Source organism: Stegastes partitus, unplaced genomic scaffold, assembly GCF_000690725.1.
Source record: "Stegastes partitus isolate 25-593 unplaced genomic scaffold, Stegastes_partitus-1.0.2 Scaffold724, whole genome shotgun sequence".
Taxonomy (NCBI): Eukaryota; Metazoa; Chordata; class Actinopteri; family Pomacentridae; genus Stegastes; species Stegastes partitus.
In genome coordinates, this window is record NW_007578455.1 from 91,374 (window position 1) to 115,053 (window position 23,680).

General features: G+C 44.5%; 1 protein-coding gene across 1 annotated transcript in view; it reads left to right on the top strand.

The window, feature by feature from the left end:
- Positions 1-23,680, top strand: part of adarb2 (adenosine deaminase RNA specific B2 (inactive)) — a 244,419-nt gene that overhangs the window by 9,657 nt on the left and 211,082 nt on the right. Inside the window, exon 2 of the mRNA XM_008291184.1 lies at positions 452-541. Within this exon, the coding sequence (XP_008289406.1) occupies positions 452-541 (90 nt within the window). The remainder of the gene's footprint in view (positions 1-451; positions 542-23,680) is intronic.

A 23,680-nucleotide genomic window follows, 5' to 3' on the forward strand; every position in this document is an offset into this window, starting at 1 on the left:
TTTTGGAAAGAGTATTTTGGGGTTTTGATAAATAAGTCAGTTGTGCCTTTGTCTGTATTTGTACCAACATACTGATGTTGTGGTGTATCCCTGATGGATTAAGACATTATATGATAGGTGGTAAGCATTGTGGGAAACACTATTATCTTAGTAATGAGGTTGATGTCATGGGCTCACTTACTGAGCATTCTAGCATTCTGATACCTTCACCTCTCTCCGTATGAGAGGTCAGGAGCTCTCCTCTCCTGTATGTGATGATCCTGCATTCGTAGCAAATGATAGACGCACATTTCATCCAGTAAACATTAGATCCGTGCGGCTGATGGAGTAGCTTAATGGCAGATTAGCGTGTTGATAACGATGAGCGCACACATGTGAGCTTTCTGGCTGCTTCATTATTCTGCTCACATGCCAGCATTAAATAACAGTTTTTCCCCTCTTCACCCTACAGTAAATCCCTCTCTCATCCATCGATTCCAGCATCCTTTAGGGGCTCCTTCTAGGAGCGACCGACAGGCTTATCTTGCAAATCCTTTAAAAGGTATTTAGAAAAAAAAATAAAAAAAATCTTTGCCTGCATTAACTGTGTCTAATGTTGTGCATATCGCCACAGAGTTGGCCGGCGACCGTCCAGTTGGAGTTTTATTTACCTTTGGGCCGATCGGCGCGATAGGCGAAGTCCTGTTTTCCAAGTTTCTTAACAGTCACACAGCGTGGTGTTTATTTTTCCTCCTTGCCGCCCTGATTTTGATTTGTACAGCTTGAAGTGGTGGAGCGTAATAGATGTGTTTGCATTTGCCCGAAAAACTGAGAGTTCCAATCACTCATCCATTGCCTTTGATAGCTCAGAGTGTATTTGGCTTCGCCCAGATAAGGCCTGAGTATACATCCAGTCGGATTCAGTTGAATTGTTTGTACACACATGGTGCTTTGGCATGGGTCTGCTTGGATGGGCTTTGGCATGATGGAGAATTTCCTCCCCCACCCCCGCTACCCCTCCACCCCTCCTCCCCTACCTCTCTGACAGTGGTGCTTTGGGGCTGGAGCTGTTGGTGAAGGGTGAAGGGTGTGCAGGACCCGAGGCTACGAATGTTTTCTTGCGTAAAGGACAAAGAGAGAGGATATCTCGGGGTTGAAAGAGTCCCTGAATTGCTTGCACAGATGGACCTCCACCATTCCGTATTTAGAAACAAGGTATAGTCGCTGCAAGAGGTACGCCGGTAAAAAAAAAAAAAACATCTTTATTTTAGTGTTTCGGTGCTGGAAAAATCCTGCCGCACATCAGCTGCTCGAACAGCTTTGCTACACTTTAGCTCGCAGCTGTCTGCCATCTCTCTAAATAATGATGCGGTTGTGAATCTGCTCGAGAGGTAAACAAATACATTATTTGGATAGGAACAGACATGAACAACATATAACCTGTGTTGCAGTAAAACCACACCGGGTTCATCCTCGGTAACATTTCACCAGATTATTTGTGGAGTGGAGGATAAAGCTTTTTGCTGATGTCGTACAAATGTTATTTTTACCTCATAATCCATTACTGACATGGCACCTTGCGTGGCTTGAGAGAGCATATTGGGAAAAAAAAAAAAAAAGGAAGAGAGCTTCTCAGGTTTTGGTCAATAGCTGTCTCATTTCTTATAATTCGAACAAACTGTTTTTTTTCCTAGTTCTGCCTCATTTTCTAATCATCATTACCTTTTCTATTCGTATGAGCTCTTTCTGTTACAACCTTGAGTTATCCCAGAAAAAAAAAAAGTCCTGCTTAATATTTAGATACGTGGTTAAACTATAATGTCACCTCGTGTGTTTTATTGGCAGATAAACTCATGTTTATCACAGAAAATGACTCACAGAAGATGTTTTCAGTGTAAAGTGTGATTCTATACAGCAAATATCCAAATACAAAAACAGATCGCTTTGAGGTAAATTGATATCTACTGTAAAGACGTGTAGATTCCCGCCTTTTTTTCTCACCAAAGGGAAACAAACTAAATCTAATTTGTGGTGCTAATTGGCAATCTTATGCTAATGATTCCGTTTTAAATACAGTTTAGGATTACAGACACTGAAGGATTCCATTTTTTCCGTCCTTCTCCCTCAGCAAACCTGCAGATACAGACGAGGGTCCTGACGCTGAAATAGAAGACAATCAGATGATGAGTCTACAGAAGGACGACAGCGTTTTGTTTTGAAAGCGCTGCGCGGCGGCACATACAGCGCGGCGGCACATACAGCGCGCCTCCAACAGCGAGTTAAACGTGTCATTAAGTTCAGATTAGGGCGCGTGCTTTCCAGAATACACATAATTTCCCTAAATGTCCAGAAACAATAATTGAAATCCAACTAATCATCCGTTGTGCTTTGGCATCGCACCAGGCCTCCGCCGCTACAACCGACAGCCGACTCAAACTCCGGCAAACTACAGCGTGGCCTGTTGGTTAGAAAGGGAGAGCGGCGACTTGGTTTAACGATAATAGCTCTGACGATAGCGGCGATAATCCTCCTGCTATTCCTGCTGACGGCGGAGAGCCCGCGCTTTGTTCTCCGCTCCCCCTATTAGCGTGATGGAGGTTCATTTTAATTTGAATGGACCATCAGTGGGATAAGAGAAGTGCTCGCCGGTGTGCGTGTGCCGACTTGTGTGGAAGGGAAACCGAGCGCGGAGAGAAATATGCGTATATGTACGTATATAGGCAGTGTGTGTGTGTGCTGTCAAACAAAGAGGCAACAATGGAGACGTGGCCTCAGGTCACCGAGGCGACCTCTCTGGACGGCAGGAGCTATTATCTTCTTGGCAGCTGTTTCAGGAGAGTCTCTCCTCACATCCAGCCACAGCTCTGGTTTAAAAGATGGCGGATGAGGAAGATTTCAGGCAACCACTGGACACAAGAAGAGTGTTGTTGCTCTTCAGGAGATATTCAGGATTATGGATGAGGCCTTCAGGCAGCACAAACATTTACATTTCAAATCCAGTTTATTGTCATTTTGCTGAACATACACAGTAGTACAGGCGAGACGAGAGAGCGTTTCTTTAGGATCCAATAACTTAAAGCAATCTAAATAAAGAAGTGTTTGCATATCTGGATCAGCAGCTCAGCATTCTGACAGCTTGTGTCATGAAGCAGCTGATCAGTCTGGAGGTTCTTATTTGTCGTACAAGTTGGATAATAGCGTTTAGCAATTGATCTGCTGGAAAAAACTGAATCCAAATGCCAAACTGATGCCTAGTCGTTGATTTTTATTTGGCTAAAACCCAAAGATTTTCAATTCACAGCGATACAACACAGAGAAAAATGTAGGTTAGACTCTGTCAAGGGATGAAAGGAGAAGTTTAGACATTTCTGAACATATTTGTTGTGTCTTTATGTAAAGGAAATGTTTCACTATGATACAAGGAAAGATGCTGCACATAAAGCCAAATAGTTAAGAAAGATAAAAGGGGAAACATTTGCACACATTTCCTGTTTTATAGTGTCTTATGTGATAACAAATTGTGTATATTTAAATATACTGTACATTTTATTTACTGGTTCTCAAACGGAGACAGTAACTGCCTGTGAGTGAGTTAGAGAGCTGTTCTACCAAAGTCCCTCCACATCCAGTGCAGCACATTTGCCGTCTACCATTTTAGTTATGCCTGCTCCGAGTGTAAAATTGATGCTAGACACAGTTCATAATATTGAGTGAATCCCTTGCTTTGCCTGTTAAGTGTGACCCCACTTTGAGGAGATGTGACCTGTTTAAAAAGGAGGAGAGCAGCGTGCGGCCGGGGGTCGGTCCGGAGCAGCGAGTCGGCTGCAGGACCTGGACCGCCAGCTGCATGTGTCCCCATCACTGTCTTCCACTTGATGCTGCCAATAAGATTGTTTACATTGCTTTTTTTCCCCCCCTACACCATGATAGCCTCATTCTGCATAAATGCACACAGCTGCTGTACTATATGCGCTCCGTGCATCCGTATACGCAGTAAAAGTGTAAGTCAGCAGCCTCAGCGAGACGGATTGCCGTTCTTAGTTGACCCTGAGTTTGCACTGGTTCCCTGTGGCACAGTTAGTTTGTACAGTCCGAGCCTGTTGTTGAATTGGCAGACAGTATAAACAAGGCTCAGCCCTGGCGCTCTCTGTGTGGGTAGTTTGTCATCGCTGTGACTTCAGGGCTATCTAAATAGCAGCAAGCGGGCGCGTTCATCATCGCATTCATCCTTAGCAGGGTGAGAGATGGATGCCCTACCCGTCCACCAGGTCATGAGTTATCACTCACCAGGGGCTGCTGGTTCATGCAAAGGTCAAAGGACTATTTGTCTTCAGGCAACTATGTCTTTCTGCTACACACACACACACACACACACTTGCTCCCACTCAGAACCACAGCCGCTTACCTGAGGACTCCAGTTCTGGCATGCATTTATTATTTGACTTTATTTTTCTCTCTGCTATCTTGTATTTTCCGTGTCCTCGGCGCACATCCTGTTGTTGTTTGATTAGTCACTTGCTGATGGTTAATCAGGTGGAAATGCTTGATTTTGATGTGTTAGGATCCACACTTTGGTTTGGAGAAGAAGAGCAACACCACTCATGTCTGCATGCAAAATATGGAAGCAGTGCCAGCAGACGATTAGCTCACTTAGCATAAAGACTAAAACGACTTAGCCTGAGTCTGTCTGATGTCAAGAAGAGTCTCTCGTTTCGCAATCACATGTATATAGTGTTTGTGATGTGAATAGTTGCAGCAGATTAAACTGTTAAGAAGTGTGGTTATTGCAGGAAATCAGACGAGTAGATGTGCAGCCATAAATATACGTTAGCTGAGCATAGCATGGAAACAGCTGGAGACAGACAAGACAGTAGGAAGTTATTGCTTGTGGCTGACAAACTGTCTCGCACATAACTCTCCTCCGTCGCCCCCCTCGAGCTGCAACATGACATTTTACCACCGCAGTTGTCGTACAAATTAAAGAAACGAGGTAAAACATGTTAGCTAAGCCCCTTTCAGACGTGCACTCGTCTCTGTTAATCTGATATCATCTGAATGAGAAAAAAAACAAAACAGCTTTACTGTGCTATAGATGGAGGCTGGAACAGATTGAGGCTCACCAGTAACGGATGTAATCCAGGAGTTTATTAAATATCCGCAGCAGGATCAATGTGAGCAAAAGTGAGAAAGTAACGTCATTAATTACTTATAATTATAAATAAAGGCCGACATGGAGACGGGATCGATGGGGGTCTAACGACGAGCCACGCTGTAGCCTCAGACAGGTGAGCCGTCACACAGCTGCAGGTGAATCAGTTGTTGCTCAGCTGATTCAGATTTAGCTGTTTGTTTATCGGTGCGTTGCTGCACGTTATGCTGTTTGATAGGTGTCATATGAAAAATACGATGCGTGTCCTATGGATCTCTCAGCGGTGTTTTGAAGAAGCCGCGAGGAACATTAATGCAAAAGTGGATGGTTTGAGACAGGGGGGAAGGAGGCATGTATGTCAAACTGGAAAGAGCATCCCTCAACAGAGGTGGAGGTCTGAGGCATCACCTCTCACCTGTTTACAGTTCAGTCCTAAGATCTCTCCCCAGGAAGATGAAACCACATCCACACCTAGACACAAGAGACCCTAACGAACCCCACTGTGGCAGGGGGAGCACTAATGACCCACATAACGAGGAGGAGGAGCAACAAACCCCCAATTGAAACTCAGGTGTTAATGGCTCCTTTAGGATATAAGTATCTCCCAACTAGTCATTCAGAGCTGATGAAGCCTCTTGGATGAGAGGTGGAACATCTTCAAGGAACTCCAGCAACTCAAACAGTTAATCTACGAGAATGCAAACATGAGCGATGATGCAACGTATTCCATGTCTGTAACGGGTTGTTTGTAGCCTTCAAGCTGCTAGTTGGAGCTAGTTAGACGTGACAAAACCCCCTGGAAGAAAAAGGGACTAAAAGAAGAGAAGTGCAGCTCGTAGATTTACCCTGACCTGGATGACTGAGAATCTCCTCACACATAGTTGTAGTTTCTTATTTATTGTAGACATATGAGTGGTGTCACTTTCTCGATTAGCAGCAACATTAAATCGACTATTAAGTCGGCTGTAGGATCGTTTGTACCTCCAAAGAAAAGATCAGCAACCATGTAAAAGTTCTAGCAAGAAAAATTCTTCTTTTCCTGTCTGCAGCAGCAGCAGCTGTGTACTTGGTTGTTGTCTGTTTTTTGTTTTTGTTTTTGTGCCCTGACATCACTCAGAGGAGGACGAGAAGGAGAGATATGACAGATTCCTTTCAAATTAAATGCTTTTTGTGTTCCGTTCGGCTTGTTAATAGCTTAATTTAAATATCATTCCACCTTCAAACACCACTCATTCACAGAGAGCATAATTGGCTATGAAAATGATTACTCCTGATCCACCTCCTTGTTTTTTTTTTTTGGGACTATCAGCAGACATCAGAGCTTGAATGTGCAATAATAACAGCAATAATAGGATTGGCTATAACATGCTGCTTTTTTATTATTCTAATAATCCACATGCAGTAATGAAAACGTGAACTCCTGCACACATTCGCTAAACACGAGCACACAAACAGATTAGCTTTTCCCCATCACCCACAGACCTCCCGGCTGTGAGTTGGAGTGGTGTTATGTAACGAGTCAGAGGGCATATGGATCGGCTCTTTGTTAAAACTAGAGAATGCATTATCATTAGCGTGGCTACAGTAAAGAGCCAGCCAACCCTGAACAGCGAATAGATCCATTGTCTTTCATTTCCACTCATTAGACTCCTGTAATGAAGACGGGTTTGCTCGGAGCAGGAATTTACCTTTTTAACAGGAGACACTTTTCTCAGCCACTAACATCACCTGTTCAGATAAGATGAAATAACATGAAACTTTAATGATCCCTGTGGGGGGAATGGGAGTGTTGCAGCTGCAGCTTGTAATAATGGATACGGCGAAGAAAAATAGAATTATCATGTGGATGTGGCAGAGTAGGGAGCATTAAAGGAGGCCGCACCGGCAATCTCAGTATGAAACATCCTGAATGGACACACACTACGACACACTGTTAATTATTATATTATCGTGGTGAGCACCTGCAGAGCACAAAACACATAAGAGGAAGAAATATAGTGATTCAAAAAACTGGGTACATGTCCCCCAACATATATATGTGCATGAACAGTTATCAGGTATGCATTAGCATCTTATATCTGATCAGTTTGTTTTTAAAAAATACGCTTTAACCATCAATATTTATTATCCTGTAAATGGCGGACCGGCGGATCCAGACCGAGTGATGGTTCTGTCCAGACCCGTGACCAATCTCTGATAAATTCACGAGAATAGATTTTCATGGAGCATTTTTTTCAACGGTTGCAGCTACAGACAGCGGGCGCTGCTACTCCAGTTAATACGGTAATAGCTCCACTCAGTCGAGCCAATCAAATTGTTTGGTTACCTGAAGGAAGGCTGATGAGGAAAACCGCTGCTTTGAAGATGAGTGTACAGAGAAATGTATGTTCAACCAGTGCCTCATATGTTCTGAAAACGTAGCAACATGAAGCGACACTACGAAACAAAGCTCAGCTCTTTAGAGCAAAGTTATCCCCTGAAGTCCGAGCTGAGGGCAAAATAACCGAGTCCTGTATGACAGATCTATCCGACTCATCACCACATTTACAGCCCAGCAACGTGCAAACCAAACCTTTTACTTATTGTTTTCTGAGGATGTTGACTTTTTGACTTGAAGTGAAGGCCTTCAGTTCTTTAGGCTGGGACCAATTTAATTTAAGGGGTTAAAGGGTTATTCAGCTCTGTTTGCACTTTTTAAAATGTCTTTCTTTCCTTTAATCTGAAATAAAGGCCTCAATTTTTTTTATTTATTTATTTTTTTGCCAGGGACTACTTATAGATACATATGGTAAAAGAGCGAACTGTGCACTCCGTTAAACATATCCAGCACTGAAAACTGACAATAAGTCTTGTTGAAACCATGAAAATGTGGCCATAGGGGAAGGCTGTAAGACACAACCTGGACTTTGGTTTGAACCTTTTGTTTGGAGGAAATTTTAATAACGGGACCTCAGTGACTTTTAATTGAATACCCCTGCTGAAAAATGTCTTTGAGCTTTTGAAAAGCGCTATACAAATAAAATGTATTATTATTATTGTTATTATTACTATTATTATTATTATGTTTCTAATATACTGACCCCATCGTGCAAATGTACTACAAATATACATATAAAGGTATACAAGGCTCTGATATTTATTTAGAAAAACTTGTAACTATATTCATTTATTTATTGATGTTTTGAATCATGCCAGTCTGTTATAAAATAGGATTTAGGACACGAAGGTTCATAGTTGTAGGATTTAATAAGCATAAATGACGTTAATTCTTCACATGCTGCAGTTATAATTCTCGACAAACACCTCAGTAAAAACCTAAAGCGGTCGCGTATTCGTTCACAGCGACGCTACGTTGTGTGTCGTCCACAAACACAGCAGTCACGTAATGCTGTAACCCATCTATAGGGTCACGCAGGTTTGGCAGCCAACAGTCCCAGCTTGTGGCGTCGTCTCGGCGCTCCTCATCAAGCAGCTCCAGCTCCCAGCCTCAAGTCCTCCACACACCTGCTTGTCGACGGCCCGGTCTCTCCTGCCAGGACGGTAATCTGATCCTTATTGGCTGTTCACTTGGCCAAACTGCCGAGATGCCCATTATCGCGCGCTAAGCAGGTGCCGAGACGTATCGCTCCATGATCACAACGCAGATTTAGCACCGAGCGCAAGTCGAGCAATCCATTTTTCAATTTGGTCTCCTGCCTGAGATAAATTAACAGATGTCGATTGATTTTCCTTCCTGTGCAACTGTGAGCCTTGTTTACACCTGACAGCCAGGGCGTTATACCTGAGTGGCTGTTTGAGACGAGCGCACGTTATAATTAGCATTTTTTTAATTAGACTGACAGGCAGGCGACTTGGTAGGCAGCTACTTTGACATGTTTTACCTTTCCTACCTCTTTGTTAAAGCTAATCAGCGGCCTGACAGAGACGAGGCGTTGCGGCGAGCTCCGAGGCCTGTATCATAATCGCGCTCAGACGCGCACACAAACACTTTCAGAATGATTTTCCGTTGCTTTGTCAAATAGTATCCGTTATATAACATCTGAATAAAGCGCATCACTCTTCATTTATTCGGCTTTCATTGTATGCCTTAATCACAGTTACAAAGAGACACAGCAAAGACTCCATTGTCACTCTTCATACCCCGGAGACTCAGACTCAAGTTGACGCGATCACAGGGGCCCCCCAGCGTTTTCACAGCCGTGTGTGTTCACCAGCTGGTTATTATTGCTAAAAATACTGGTGTAGCCCGGCACCATCGCACCCTAATGACGGGAGTCAAGTGGCGCGCGGCAGATATGCCCTCACATGCGCGCTGTCACAAGCCATTTAATTGAAGTTGAGAAAATGGGAGCCGGCGTTGTTTTGCTCAAAGCCCCCACCGCACCCCCACCCCACCAGCCACACTAAACCCCCCCCAACACAAGTCGTTATGCACTAATATGCCGTCTTTATTGCCGTCATCTCAGCAATCATGGTAGTTTTCACATAGTGATGATCTGATATTATCTCCCCTGTGCTCCCTGCTCAGGCTTGATGTACTGTAGTCAATGTTACATGAGGGAGAGCAACGCTGCTGTATTATTTAATGGTCGAATAAAGGGGGCACGGAGGGCTGTTTGGATGTTACGACTGCTAGAAACCCCTGAAAATGTGTTTTTAGATGTCAGGTAGCATTAAATATTCAGCACTAAATCAAATGTAATTAAAGTTTGGGGGGAAAGAAAAGATTTGTTTTTAGTTTTAATCCTTCATTTTGGTTCCAATGTTTAAAATATTTAATAAAAACACATTGATCGACCCTTAGGGAAGAATGCCATTTGATAGTTAGTGGTGCTGGGAAACATCCCACCTGAACCCTTCACCCCATCGTTCATACTCAAAAGCAGGTTTTCAGGGTCTTAAACTTTGGGGTCTCTTAGCTTGGACGAATAAGGAAAACTAACCAAATGTACGTTTTGAAGAACCTCTTTTAATTAATTAACATTCAGCATGGGTTTAGATGTTGGCTAGTTCTGGTTCTTTTCTGTACTTTTCATATTTACCATAAATTCTGGACTATTGAGGCACCTGAATATAAGCCGTACCCTCTAGCTTTAAAAAGAAAACAAGTTTTGTACATATACAGGCTAAACTTGTCTATAAGCTGCAGGTGTCCACGTTGTAACATGAGACATTTACACAGAAAGATTTTTTTAAACTTTTAATTAAATATGTAAATGCTTTGTTTCCAAACAGTGCCTGTAACACGGCTGGTTAAAAAAATAAAAACTACAGCAGCCTACCAGGAAAAGTCATTGATCGCTATCTTCATTTTCCTCCTGCGCTAAAACCACTAAAGTCGTCTTCTTCAGCCTCAGAATTACTTCGTCACACACTTCCTCAGTCTCTCTTTCGTTGTCGCTCTCAATGTCACTTTCGTCTCGAAGCAAATTCGTAATAATCCATAAATTAGCTGCATCATTGTTTAAGCTGCAGTGTTCAAATCGTAAGAAAAAGTAGCAACTTATAGTCCAGAAATTACAGTAAATATAATTTTCAGTTGATGTCTGATAGTTTGACCTGAGATAATCTTGCTCCATCAATATTATCATTATCGTATTTGTTCAGACGCAAGCCTGAACAAATATGTCGGTTTAGGAAAGTCTCAACTTGAGGGATCTTAACCATTCCCATAAGTATTTTTGGGTTTCAGTTAAGAGAACATATCGGGCCTATAATTCATTCGGGGTGCCGTCTGTATCGAAGGATAAATGTTGGATCGTTGCACATCGAACTTTTCAACTTGTTTTGCTGTTCACACCGATTTCCCATAGTTCCCTGTGTGTCTCTCTTCTTGTAGCAGCTTTCAGAAACTTCTTCAGCTCCCCTTGAGCCTGAAGGACAGTCCTCCCTGCCAATGACCGTGCTAGCTCGCAGTACTTATTATAATGTGTCATATTGATGGTAATAAAGTTTAAATCGTTGCCCGAGCAGCACACTGCATCCTGCTCCTGTTACAGTCATATTGCATTCCTGCAAGCAAACTTTCCTCTTCCACCTCCACCAGAGGGAGGTCAGAGGTCGGTATCGGCTCAAGAACAACAGCTACGGAGCTGGTAGGGATTCTGTGTTTTTGTTCAAGGATGCTTGCCAACACGGCAGCTGGAGCTCGGATCTCTCTACTCTCTGCCAGACCATCCAGAAAGCCCACAAATGTCCCATAAAGCCGGGCCGTTGTCTGGAGAGTCACACCTGCCTTTCAGGTGCTTAGCCATCCACGTCCGTGAGCATGTACCCCGCTCCCAGCGCTGGGTACCTGGGTATGTCGAGGTCTCCTGCATAGAAAGCACAAAAGGAGTCCTACTGGGAGGCAGGAGGAAAGTGGAGCAGAGTTGGGTCGCACGTGGAGGTGGCGTGGACGAATGATAGATGGAAAATGAGGGTGATTCCCAGGGAGCGGTGTGTGGAGACAGCGAGGGAGAGCAGATGAAACGAGCACATTGAAGGCAGTTTGCGTGCGAGAGTGTATGACTGGCAGGACAGCTGCCGGGGCCGCCGTCCCCAACTCAGAGGGCAGCAGCAGGTATCACACCTGAGCAACCTGAGGGTGAACGCAGCACGGGGGAGGCGTGAGGGGAAGGAAAGGCAGAGATGGTGGAAGAGGGCGGATGATTGAGCAGAGGGAGAGCAGAGGGGTTAAGCACCAGGGTGACGAGCTCTCCCGGTTTACAGAGCGACAGTTTGATGGATGAACGAGGGGGCCGGAGGAGAGGAACCGAAGGGAAGGAGCGCAGTCGAGGAGCTGATTCTGCACACGCGAGTTTGGAAGGCCGGCTGATTGTTTTTTAAGTCACTCCCGGTGACATGTCAAATGCCTTCTCAGGGCCCGTGAAGAGCCGCGAGAGAGGGGAAGGAGCGGTCGCAGCATGTGTACTTCTCAAGGTCCATTGAGTGCAATTACACAGAACAATAGAGACAGCATGGGTGCTAGCTGACTGCGCTAACCGCGGCTCCTTCCCGACACACGAGGAGGCAAATTGTCTGAGCCGTATCTGGATGCGACGCCCCAACCGGCACCTTTGTTCTCGCCTGTTGTCTCCCTGGCGCGCTGCAAACGAGGAGGGGACGGCGGGATTATGTTTAGCTGATTTGAGGCCAATTGCCGGTTTCGCCCAAGTGTCAGACGAGCGAGGAGGAAGGGATGTCAAAGAGATGCTCGTGTAAGTGATTATTAGAGGGTTGGGAGAGCAACGGAGGGAGAAGACTAAAGTGTCTCCTTGCTGGGTCGCAGCTTGAACATGACAGACACAATCTCTCCCACACGTGCTCAGCCTGGCTGGCGGCTCGGCTACAGAGTGGGTGTTCCGGGTCTCTGGCGACGCCTGCGGTGCCCTTCTGAAGGTCTGCCGCGGCTGCTGTTGTGACAGAGTGTCAAAATTAACACTCAGCCACAGCTGTAACTGCTGAACACGGTGGAAGCACAAACTACTGAACTCAGTGCTATTTACTGCTCACTTGCCTCTCTTATCTCTGGTATTGTTGTGTTATACAGCTTCTCGGGGTGTCACTCAGCTCAAAAATAACTACATTTCTCCAGCCTTGTTTTGGAAATAAACATATCAGAAATCTGTCAGGTACGTATTGCGAGTTGAACAAAGTCTCCTCCACTGTAGAGCGGGTGGTTCCCAACCTCGTCGCAATATAGCTCCTGAAATGAAGCGATGCCGAGAGGAAGAGCTTATAGAAATGAGTGTACGTCATTTTTTTAGTTTGAAGGATTGAAAAGATAAAGCGTATTTCATAAGAACAAAAAAAACAACAATGATAAAAGGCAGAAAATGTCAGCGCCTTATTTCATAATCTGTCAGTCATCCCGTGACCCCTGAGATTCATTATGTGACCTGTTCAAGGGGTCTCCGCCCCCAGGTTTTGCTCTGCTGACAGAAGAGCAGCATCAGGATTGTTCCTTGTGTTTGTGTTCTCCCTCCTTCTTAAGGTTACTGTGATGTCTGCGCTTTGGTTCAAGGATCAAGAGGAACAAATGTTGTGTTTTTGGCTTTTAGTTCCGGCCTACTTCCTGTCATTCCATCTCAAATCATCAGAGTTTCACAAGAATGTCTGCTCAGATGTCTCTCATTTGCCTGGAAATTTTCTAGCATAAAGTATGAATATTTATAGGGATATTTGTGAAATTTAGATTTTTTACTTTTAGATATAGAATTTTTTTCCCCCTTTTTTTGTTAACTTGTGCTCAAAGATGAGACTTTTATTATTTTTTTAAAGATATTTTTTGGCCTTTTTTGACTTTATTAGATAGGACAGAGAGAAAGAGAGGAAAGTGGGGGGAGACGAACCTGCACAAAGGGTCATGAGCGGGACTCGAACCCATGACCGCTGCATCGGGGACTATAGCCCCTGTACATGGGACACCAGCTCAACCAGGTGAGCCATAGCGGTGCCCAAAGATCAGACTGTTATTGACAGCTTTATTTTTTTTCATATTAAACTCACCCATAATCTGAGACTATTTGATCTACTTGTTCAGATCCTGAATCAGTGGTTTGATGAAAAATAACAGCAAGACTGTCAGGCTTTTATCTTTAATAGTTCCTGACAAACATAACCTCAAATTTCAATATGGGAAAAATGTCTTCAAATTATCCTACAAAGTACTTGATATATTTTTCTAAAAGAATAAAAAGTTTCACGCAAATCCACGATTGTTGAGCAGAAGGCCTTTAATGATTTCAGATGGAATATCCGGTCGTGTTTATGAAGTTCCAAATGAAGCAAGAGGAGTAAGAGCGAGAGAGTACAGACTTTCAGGTAACTGAGACGTCGAACACTTTCCCATCCTGCACAGTCTGTGCTGTTGTCGTCTGTTTTAATTGTTCTCTCAACATCACTGAAAACGAGGGCAAGTCATCGTTCGGCTGAAGTCGTCCAGAGAAAATCTGGGTCGACTGAAATCACACCTTCTATGAAACCAGTTGATTGGTTGCAGGGAAAAATAAATCTGCACGTTGTCTCCGGATTGACTAAACCAGCCACAGTAAGTTCTAAATCAACATAAAAACAAAATAGGATTTGAAGCAAGTTAACTAACTACTGAAATAATAAGAACAGACTGAGAGCAGACCAGTATGCACCTGATCATAGAGCTTTATCAATCCCAGTACGAGAGCTATGGAGGAATATAACAGACACATTAGCTGCTGTTTTTAGATCGTATACCAGGTTGGCTTTGAGCTGTGATATAGAACCTGTGATCTCCTGCTAACACTTGTACTATTTGGCCATCTGTTGGAACAAAGTGCAGCCAGACCGACGACTTCTTCCACGTGGTGTCTGTTAGTTTGGAACCAACTTCAAGTAAAAGTTCAGTAAATGTGCAACAAATGAGATGAGGAGTCACCAGTAGGTTGGCCAAGTTTAAATCTGTGAGAACATGGAGGTAGTTTCAGGTAGTCTGTTGGAGTAATCCTGGAAGTAGAGCTTTCCTCTTCACAACTATGATTATCTAACCAATTAGGGTTTGCTTGGATGACAGCATATTGACCAACCAGCCAATCCAGAGACTACAAACAGCCCTACGATGAAAATACATAAAATACAGTATTTAAAAAGTCACAGTCAAGACTACAGCTGAACTTTATATACAAATGGGGTCCAAAAATCTGAGACCACTTTGAGAATCTGTCATGGAAATAATCAGAAGAAGATAGCAATAAATACAGAAGCTTCTGTCATTTAAAATAAATGAAGAAATCTTTCTAATTATTCCCATGAGTGGTAGCTTTCCATTGAAGCAGTGGTCCCATGACTCTGAGATGGACTTAAACTATTAGAGCTTGTTCAAGTACGTCAACTAGCAGCCATTGTTCCCCTGGTACACATTGGACTCTAAGTTATAGCGAAAAGAGGCTTTCTTAGCTTCGAATTATGGCTGGACTGAAGGTTTCTAAAGGGACAGTACATGGAGTCGGGCAGACCAAAGGTGAGAAGATCAGTGTGTCGAGGAGAAGGAGCACTCCATCTCCTGAGACATGCTCAGCAGGGCTCCACACTAACCTTCTCACTCGTAGCACCGGTGCGACCAGCTTTCTTATTTGGTCGCACCTCCGCCACCTTGTCACAGGCAGAACATATTACTTGCTGAACACGTTCTTATTAATAGACTGCACAATTTACAGATGTTCCCTAAACAGCCCACGTTGCAGGCTGCGGCGTGCTCAGGCAGGTGTGTGACCAAGAATTACTTTGAAAAGAGTAAACGAGGGCGTTCTAATGTCACATTTGTCCAGATGAAACAGAGTGACTTTTATCTAAATGCGGGCTTTTCTATGAGCGGAACAAACAGCGCATGTAGGTACGCTCCCCTTTAACGAGAAGACCACATTTTGTGAAGCGTAAATGCGGCAGTACACAAATCTCTAAACGCTTTCCACCACTGTGCTTAACACAGTGTCTGCTGGTTACAGCGACACTAGTACAGCTTCACCATCATCACGCACTCACACCAATGTGACCAGTTGAAATTTTAACTCTCAAAAAAGGTTGCAAATGAGACTATTTTCGTCGCAGTCTGGAGCCAAGTGCATGCTGCCATTAAAGTCAAAGGAGGACACACCAAATACAGCTAAGACACCACTCATTTCAGTTATTAAGCTCATATTACTTGTGATGAAAGATGCAATTCAAAAGAAATGCAAAATGGAAGTTTCTTTTTAAAGGTATTTTTTGGGCCTTTTTTTGATAGGACAGTCGAGAGAGAGAAACAGGAAAGTGGGGTAGAAGAAAGGGGCAAGGACCTGCAGGAAAGGGCCATGAGCAGGACTGGAAGCCATGACCTCCATGTCAGGGACTGTAGAATCCAAAAATATAGAAAGTACAAGAAAATAATAATAGTTAAGTAATATGCATCCTGGTGTCGGCGCACAGCAGGTCCAAGGCTCCACCGTCTCTGGTTGGACAATCCACATACTGGTTGAATGTGGGGAGAGCGGTAGAGAGTGATTAAAGTCTCCTGAGATGACGATCAGAGACTGAGGGGGTGATGTTTGCAGCTATAGCCCCTAAACACAGACTCAACCTGTTGAACTATCACGGCGTCCTGAAAATGAAAGTACTTTTATTAGTGATCTCACACATTTAGACCCCACTGTATGAAAAAGAAGAGGCAGGCCAAGACCTGTGTTATCAGGCGCTCTCCTCAGTCCGTCACCTGACTACAACCCTCCAACATGTGTCTAAAATGAACCATGTGATCGCGTGTCCTTATGGTGAGATCACACTGCGGCTTGTCTTTCAGCATGTCCGCGGTGTTAAATTAGCTCATAATAGTGCCCTGGATTCTTTCTGAGATGGGAGGAAACATGTTGAAACCTAGACCAGTCATGTTTGTGGTCTTTTACTGAAGGCAGAAACCATCAGGGGACGCGGCTGGACCTGCTGCACCAGGCTGACGTGGCAGTCTGTGTGTCATCCTCCATGTTTGTATTCATAAGTTGGATCAGGCAATATTTGGACTGACATTGTGTAGTGGGATCGTGGCATCATGTAAAGTATTTAATCCCCGCTCGAGGATGTTGTTTTGCGGTTGATGTCAACCTCTAACCTCCCCGTTGAAACATCCCTTCAGGCATCAATAAGGAATCCCCGTCTTCATTATAATTTCAAGCACAATGCAGCCGTGCCCCCCATGTGCAGACCTGCCACTGCTTCGCCCTTCTTCCGCTATCTAAGTAAGCTGTTATATCTGTAAACACCTTGCTGTTCGTGTCAGGTGCGCGCTCCACTTCCTAAAGAGAGGGTATGTCTGCTCTTTGTAACATCACAAAGCGCTGTCAGCAGCATATGCCGTATTTTTAATTCAGCAAAGGCGTTTTGGAAGCCTTGTAGCATGTCATACGCTAGCAGCTCACAGTGGCGTTCCCCTGATGCTGACAGAGAAATCAAACGTAAAATGGAGCACCAGAGCGAGCGAGCGGCGATACAGAACAGATGTTCGCAGGAATGTTGACTTTTTGTTTGGCCCTTATCTTTGACGCTGCCATCCTCCGGTAAAGTGAGTGACGGAAGAGGAGAGAATAAAGAGAGAGAGGGAGGAGGGGATGAGTGAAAGGAAACAACGGAGAGGAAAAGGAAAAGCGGCGCTGTTGGTAGAACTAAGTGGAAGAAGTGTTGGCAGACGGGATGTTCGATGGCAGGAAAGTGGGACAGCCACACAGCTGTGTTTTGGCGTCGAGGGACCCCCGAGATTGGTGTCACTGTATTTCATTGTCAGGGAGAAGAAAGGGAAACACTAGAGACGCTGTGATGTGCAGAGAGAGAGAGGAGAAGGATCGGGGTGAGGCAGGAAAAAAATGAAAGTAAAAAGTGCGACAGACCCTGGAGCAGCTGCTCTGATATTACCTGATGGTGTCGAATAGAGGCGAGAATAAAGGGTCTTGTGCCGGCAGTCGGGAGGGCAGATAAACAGAGGAGAACTGATGCCTGGTTCAATTGCAGAGTGACCTGGCGACTGCACCCTGTCATTTAAAGTCAAGGAGAGGAAAACAACATTTCCCGTGATTCAGCTGCTACTCCGTCGGAGGCAGTGCTGATATCTTTAAGATCAGCTTGACAGTTTTGCTTGCCACCTCACAATAAATAGCCCTTTTGAGTTATATAACACCTGCTGTGATCCGTAAGAATTTACGATCGGCCATTATTTCATCCTTACAGGGTTATAAATAGGGTGATAAATTCCCGTGGCTGAAGTCACTGTGGGGTCAGGCTCTTTTCATGTTTATTTTGCACTGAGTTATCAGTCAAGGTGAAGAGTCTGAGTAATGCCCTCGAAGTCAGATCTAAGGATAGCGAGGGAGAGCGCAACAACTCCACAAAACTGGCTCTCCCTGCAGCCGGCGCAGGAAAACCTCACCTCTGCTGTCCTGGCCGAATCACGTTCTTTAGAAAGAAAACATCTACTACAGATCAATGTCTTATCACTCAAACGACCACTAAAAGTAGCTGATAGGGGGAGTAAATGCAGTGCCATTGTGGGCATGATTGCCTGCTGCAGCACTTGTGGCGTGCAGAAGCTCTAAGAGAGCGGGACAGAGTGAATGATGGCAGGCCTGATTCACACCACCAGCCTCTCTGTGTACGGATATATGGGACAGCTGAGGTGAAGACAGATAAACTAGACCCAAGAGGGAGGGAAGAGAGCCTCTTCAGATCTCATCCCTGGATGTTTCATCTTAAATTATCACTCTCGTTTAGGACCCTACAGTAGAATCGCCCGTGAGATGCTTTTACAGTCGAGCCCAGGAGTGTTGCTCAAGTTCCTCAAAGATAAAAAGCCCCTCTGTCATCGAATAAAAAAGGAAAGTAGGCAGAAAAAGCAAAACAACAACAGATGAATGTGGAAAAACAGCCCACCCCTTCTTTTTTTGCCCTTGGTTTTCTAGCACACTGCTGGTAAACAGCGCGTGAACAAGCGGGCTGCAATTTTGAACGCAGCTTTATTTTCCACCGTTTATTTAAGCCCAAAATGGGTCCTGATGGAGTCATCAGCCCCCACTCGCCAGCTAATGGTTTAATTATGTCCATCTGGAGGAGGCTGGGAAGGGGAGCTTGCCTTACTCTCCAGTCATTCCTCTGGTAATTTGTCTTCCCCCGCACCCACTGACTGCCGCGCTGATGACACCGAGATGCGGTGAAGCATTCTGGTGGTGGATCAGCCTCCTGCCTCCCACCCAAAACTTCCATCTAATACTTCTTCTACCTCCGTGGCGCACAGTGAGACCCCGCAAGCTGTGTCGTGCCATGTGATCCCTGACCTTACTGAAGCGCCGTTTCCTAAAAGCGAGATGGATGATCTCCTCGGTGAATGGAGATAAAATCCTCTGCGACTTTGCCATGCAGCCTCTACACAAGGCGTAATGTGATTATTTCTCTCTTTTGCATAATAAACTAATAATCCCAAACATTATCGTATAAATTAATGACTTTTTGCTCCTCTCTTTGGCCAGCGAATGCATTGGAGCAGCGATTCAACCTGTTGTGATGTGAGAAAAGGTCACATTTGCTGTTAATCGCTTAATATGAACTCAAACAAATCCTGATTTCTAATAATAGGGAAAGCAGTTAAAACATGGAAACTCCTTTTAAAGTGTCATCAAATAGAAAAGTCTGTGTACGATCTTGCTAACTAGCTGTTCATGCTTTAAATACATCAACATAAAGCGTCATTCGGTGACAGGAAGTAGCTGACTTTTGACGCTATTAAAAAAATAAAGACATCATCCACATTAATTGTCTGACAGCTCTGGGAAGTGTCGTACAGTGAAACTAGTAGCACCACAAGTGTCTCTAAAATCAGAAAACAGATCGCCTCCCCTCCTCTGAAATCCAAACACTACCTTGTTATCGCGTCTTCCTCTCCCTGAAAACTTAACCGCTGACCCTGAACTCCGTTCCCTCGTGTCTCCGGTGCCTTTAGATCACATTTCATGGCTGATTTGTACATAATGATGTTGTCTCGTCTCAGAAGTTGGTTGAGCTGAATGGCTTTGTTAGTTTGCGGGGCGAACATCATTACTTAGTCTGGGTATTGTTACGAGCAGACTAAGCTGTATTCCCCTGCCAGGAAGATGACATTGAATTACTTGTTGAGGAATTGGGTCAATAAAGAGCGGCAACAGTGCGTGTGTCTTGTGTTGTGAGCCACTCAGTCTGGATGCGTGTTGGTTCTAACATTTACACAAGGAAGCGTCTGTCTTTGCATGTGGATGTGTTTTATATATAAATATATCAAAGAAGAACGTGTGTGATGGTTTGAGCTGCGTCTTTGTCAGGCTTTTTTTTTTTTTTATTGCTCGTCTTGGCTGCAGATTCTGGGTCAGAATGTCTTGTTCAGATGGTTCATTTGTTGCTGCCATCATTTCAGCAATGCATGCAGAAATGGCTCATTCCTTTTGCAAGGTGATTTTAACATTTGAATGGAGGGCTGTTCTGCACAGATGACCTAGTTGCCTTTTTACCCCTGAAAGCACACAGTTTTGAATGTGAAGGTCGCAATAACGCACGGCCATAATCCGCTGTTAGGGCATGAAAGTGAAATGCTACAGGTAGGGGCTCATGTGTTTAATCAGCCCGTTTGAATGAAAGCAAAGTGGATGCTCGTATTTTTTTTTTACTGTCCTTATCTGTTGTTCTCGGTGGTAAAGCTATTTAACCTCAGACTTTCTGTTTGGTCTGTCGACTCCGCCGGCCTCAAAGCGGTTTCCGCCTCGCCTTAACCACGCGCTTAAACGCGGAGGATTTATCGTTAACGTTTTTTTGCTAATAGATGAGAGCGAGGATGTTGTTCCAGCTCGTCAGCTCTTCTCACCCTTGCTGGAACCTCAAAGAGCGAGTCTTCTGTCTAACATCGCCGCCGATCAAAGGAGGGAAAACACTGTCAACCTGCAGTCTGAGCCTTTGAAAGTTCAAATCTCTTCCTCTCGCTCTCTGACAGAAGAACATGACTTTGATATTGGTTACAAGGGGAGCAACATTTTTACATTGTCTTGACAAAAAAAAAAAGAAAAACAACAACCTTACTAATTTAATATTAGTTTCAAACACACTGATTGAATTAGACCAACGCTTCCTCCCTTGAAAATCGGTTTCCCTCATATTATTGTTTTCCAGGTGGATTCGGTATAATGTTGAACCATTCTGTGGTGGTTTCATTTCCAAAATATCAGCCACAGTAAGTTTATATAAAAAAATAACAATACTGGCAGTGACTTTCAAAAACCTTCATTATTCTTTAAACCCACTATGAGGCTGTAGGTCAGAAAAACAGCCCACAAACTGTCCACCCGGCACAGGACTGCTGCTTTCTCCCAGCCTGGCCTGGAGAGAAGCGTTTTGGGGAGCGATAAGACTCACAGAGGAAGACAGAGGGATGCAAGGAGGGAAGGACTGAGGAGGGCGGAGGGGTGGAGGGGGGACACTGTAAGATGGCAGCCATGGGGGAGCGGTATCGGCCTCAATTATGACGGGCAGTGGAGCGCTGCTCGGGAGCAGATGAGCTGAGAGCCGGCCCCGGCGGAAAAGTCGGCGCCTGATAGCTGATAATCCCCTGGATGAACCGGGACAAACCGGTCACAGATGGAGCCGTCCCATGGTCAGGTGTGATGCCAGCGACTGGCAGCGCTGCATGGAAATGCGACATAGTGACGTTAGAGGTAGATATCTGTTGGGTAAGATGAACGGGAGGTAGAATACTGTGATGTGGCTCAGTTGATTAGAGACGTCAGGGTGGGACCATGTACAAGATGGTCTATCAAGTTTTAGAAATGATGTTACCTTAATACGTCTTTTTGTTGTTACTCTACAGAACATCAGTGATTAACTCTGAATGCCTCAACAGGTTTCCAGTTCATTTGTACATAAATACTGCCAATAACTTCACACAGCAGGTCTAATGTACTTAAACAGGGTCCTTGCCAGCATTTTTTTTACAGCGTCGTCAACCCAGGGAGGGGTCTTAGCGAATGCCGATGGAGTTTCACTACCATCGTCTTCACTGCTAACGCTGCTATTCACTAGCGTATTCGCCGCTAACCGTTAGCAGTGAAGACGATGGTAGTGAAACTCCATCGGCGCCTGTTGTTGAATATTTTCCTCTTACGTACCCTCAACAACATATCTGCCCAATTTGCAGCGTCATTTTTTCAGGCAGCATCATAACGAGCCGTTGCTCTGCTATAACGCTGACGAGAACCCTGTTAAAACCCAAACTGTGTTGTGTTGTATATTATTAACCTCCATGTTTGCTTGCTAGCAGTCTTCTTCACAGCGTTTGACGGAGCATCGCTGTGATTGTTGGTGTATTACCGGCACCAACGTATCATCAGTGTGTAAAAGTAGCCCTGCATAGACAAACTATTCTCTAGAGCTGACTGTGTAGAACGATCTGACTGCACCTCGTTATCATTCCGCCGTAGAGGAAGAAAACTCTGCCGTGAACACGATGCTAATTTTGGTGGAACATTTGCATGCAGGGAGGAAAGCACTGTCACTGAAATGGATCATTCACCGAGAAAAACAGCAGGGCTGCCTCACCGCATGATCCAAACCTTGTCTTGAAATTTTCAGCGTGGTAGGTTGCTGCCTGGAGGTGGTTGTTTCCTGCAGCACAAACACATGCACAAACTTTTCTCAGCTGTTCAGGACACTGAAGTTCAGGGTATGTGCTGATACTCAGATCACACAAGGAAAGTCTTTGTTCCTCATCAGTCATTTGGAGCATTTTATTGACATGTGTCAGTGAATTGCACAAACCCTCCATTTATACAGCTGCGCAGAATTATAAAAAATGATGCTGCACATTTTCAGTGTCATTCAGTGGAGGCATTAGGCAGCTACTGGGTTAGCGTGACCACTTATAGGAACAGCTCCTCTAATCTAACCTTTCGGCCTTTCTGTTTCGTTGTGGTGCAGGATTTGACAGCTTCAACCGCAGTAGTACATTAGAGCGCAACAACAACAACAAATAGTAGTTACTGGACATGACTCCAGTTTTATAACCACGAAGGAAATAGAACAATGGAGCTTTGTTTTATTTGCCTTTATGGTAAATTGTACATTCAAACCGGCGATGTTAGAGAGGAGGAGACTGCTGCTCGACGAGAACGTTGAGAAAGTAGAAAAATGGTGCTCAGAGGTACCTACCTTTGACGAGGTACTTTTTTCTCCCTGCAAGAGCTTCTACTGGAGTGTCTCTTGCAGTCCAAACAAGGGTGCAGGTTTCTCTAAAACAGCCTTTTTGCAGTGGAAAAATGCTAATTGGTTGTGTTGCTTTGGACTGTACACATGAAGTGTCACAAATAGTTTAGTACCTCATAAAAAATAGAACCTGGAAGAGTGGGATAGAGCCTGGATTCTCTCTTACCTCCACTCTGGTGACCTGTCACAGGGCTTGTGAATGCCAGATTGCTGGTTTGGTAGATAGTGGTGGATATGGACAGACAGGTTTCTGGTGTCATCTGGCTGTCCAATCCGTGTTTTTTAGGGCAGTCGTTGCTGAGCATGGTAAAACCTGTTCTGAATCTGTTTGCAAAGTCAGACGTAGTGTTGCCCACTGTTACCACCTTATGTCGGTGAAAATGAAGAATATCCACGTCATGGCTGACAGTCTGCCACCCGGGGAAACACATGGAAAGAGGCTGCATCAGAGTGCGGCTGCTGGCCTTGCTGAGGCATGTTTGTGTCTACGGGCAGGAGGCACTTTGTGCTCGCCTATCACAAGACTCCATGTTTCCATTAGCAGGGAACGGACCTCTTTTTGACCTTTTCATTACCTTTGAACAGAACATGGGTCCAAGCGCGGCTGTGCCAGATACACTCCTGGTAAATCGCACTGGCGGTGTACAAATGTAATGTGTGTTGAGCAAAGCAACAAGCTTTAGTCAGAATAAATTCTGTGTCACACCGCCTGCAGCAACAAAATAAAAGTTGTGTTCATTGATGTTTTTTTTCCCAGACATGAATCACAAAGCTGCACTTGAGTGAAAAAATCAAGCACAAAACATC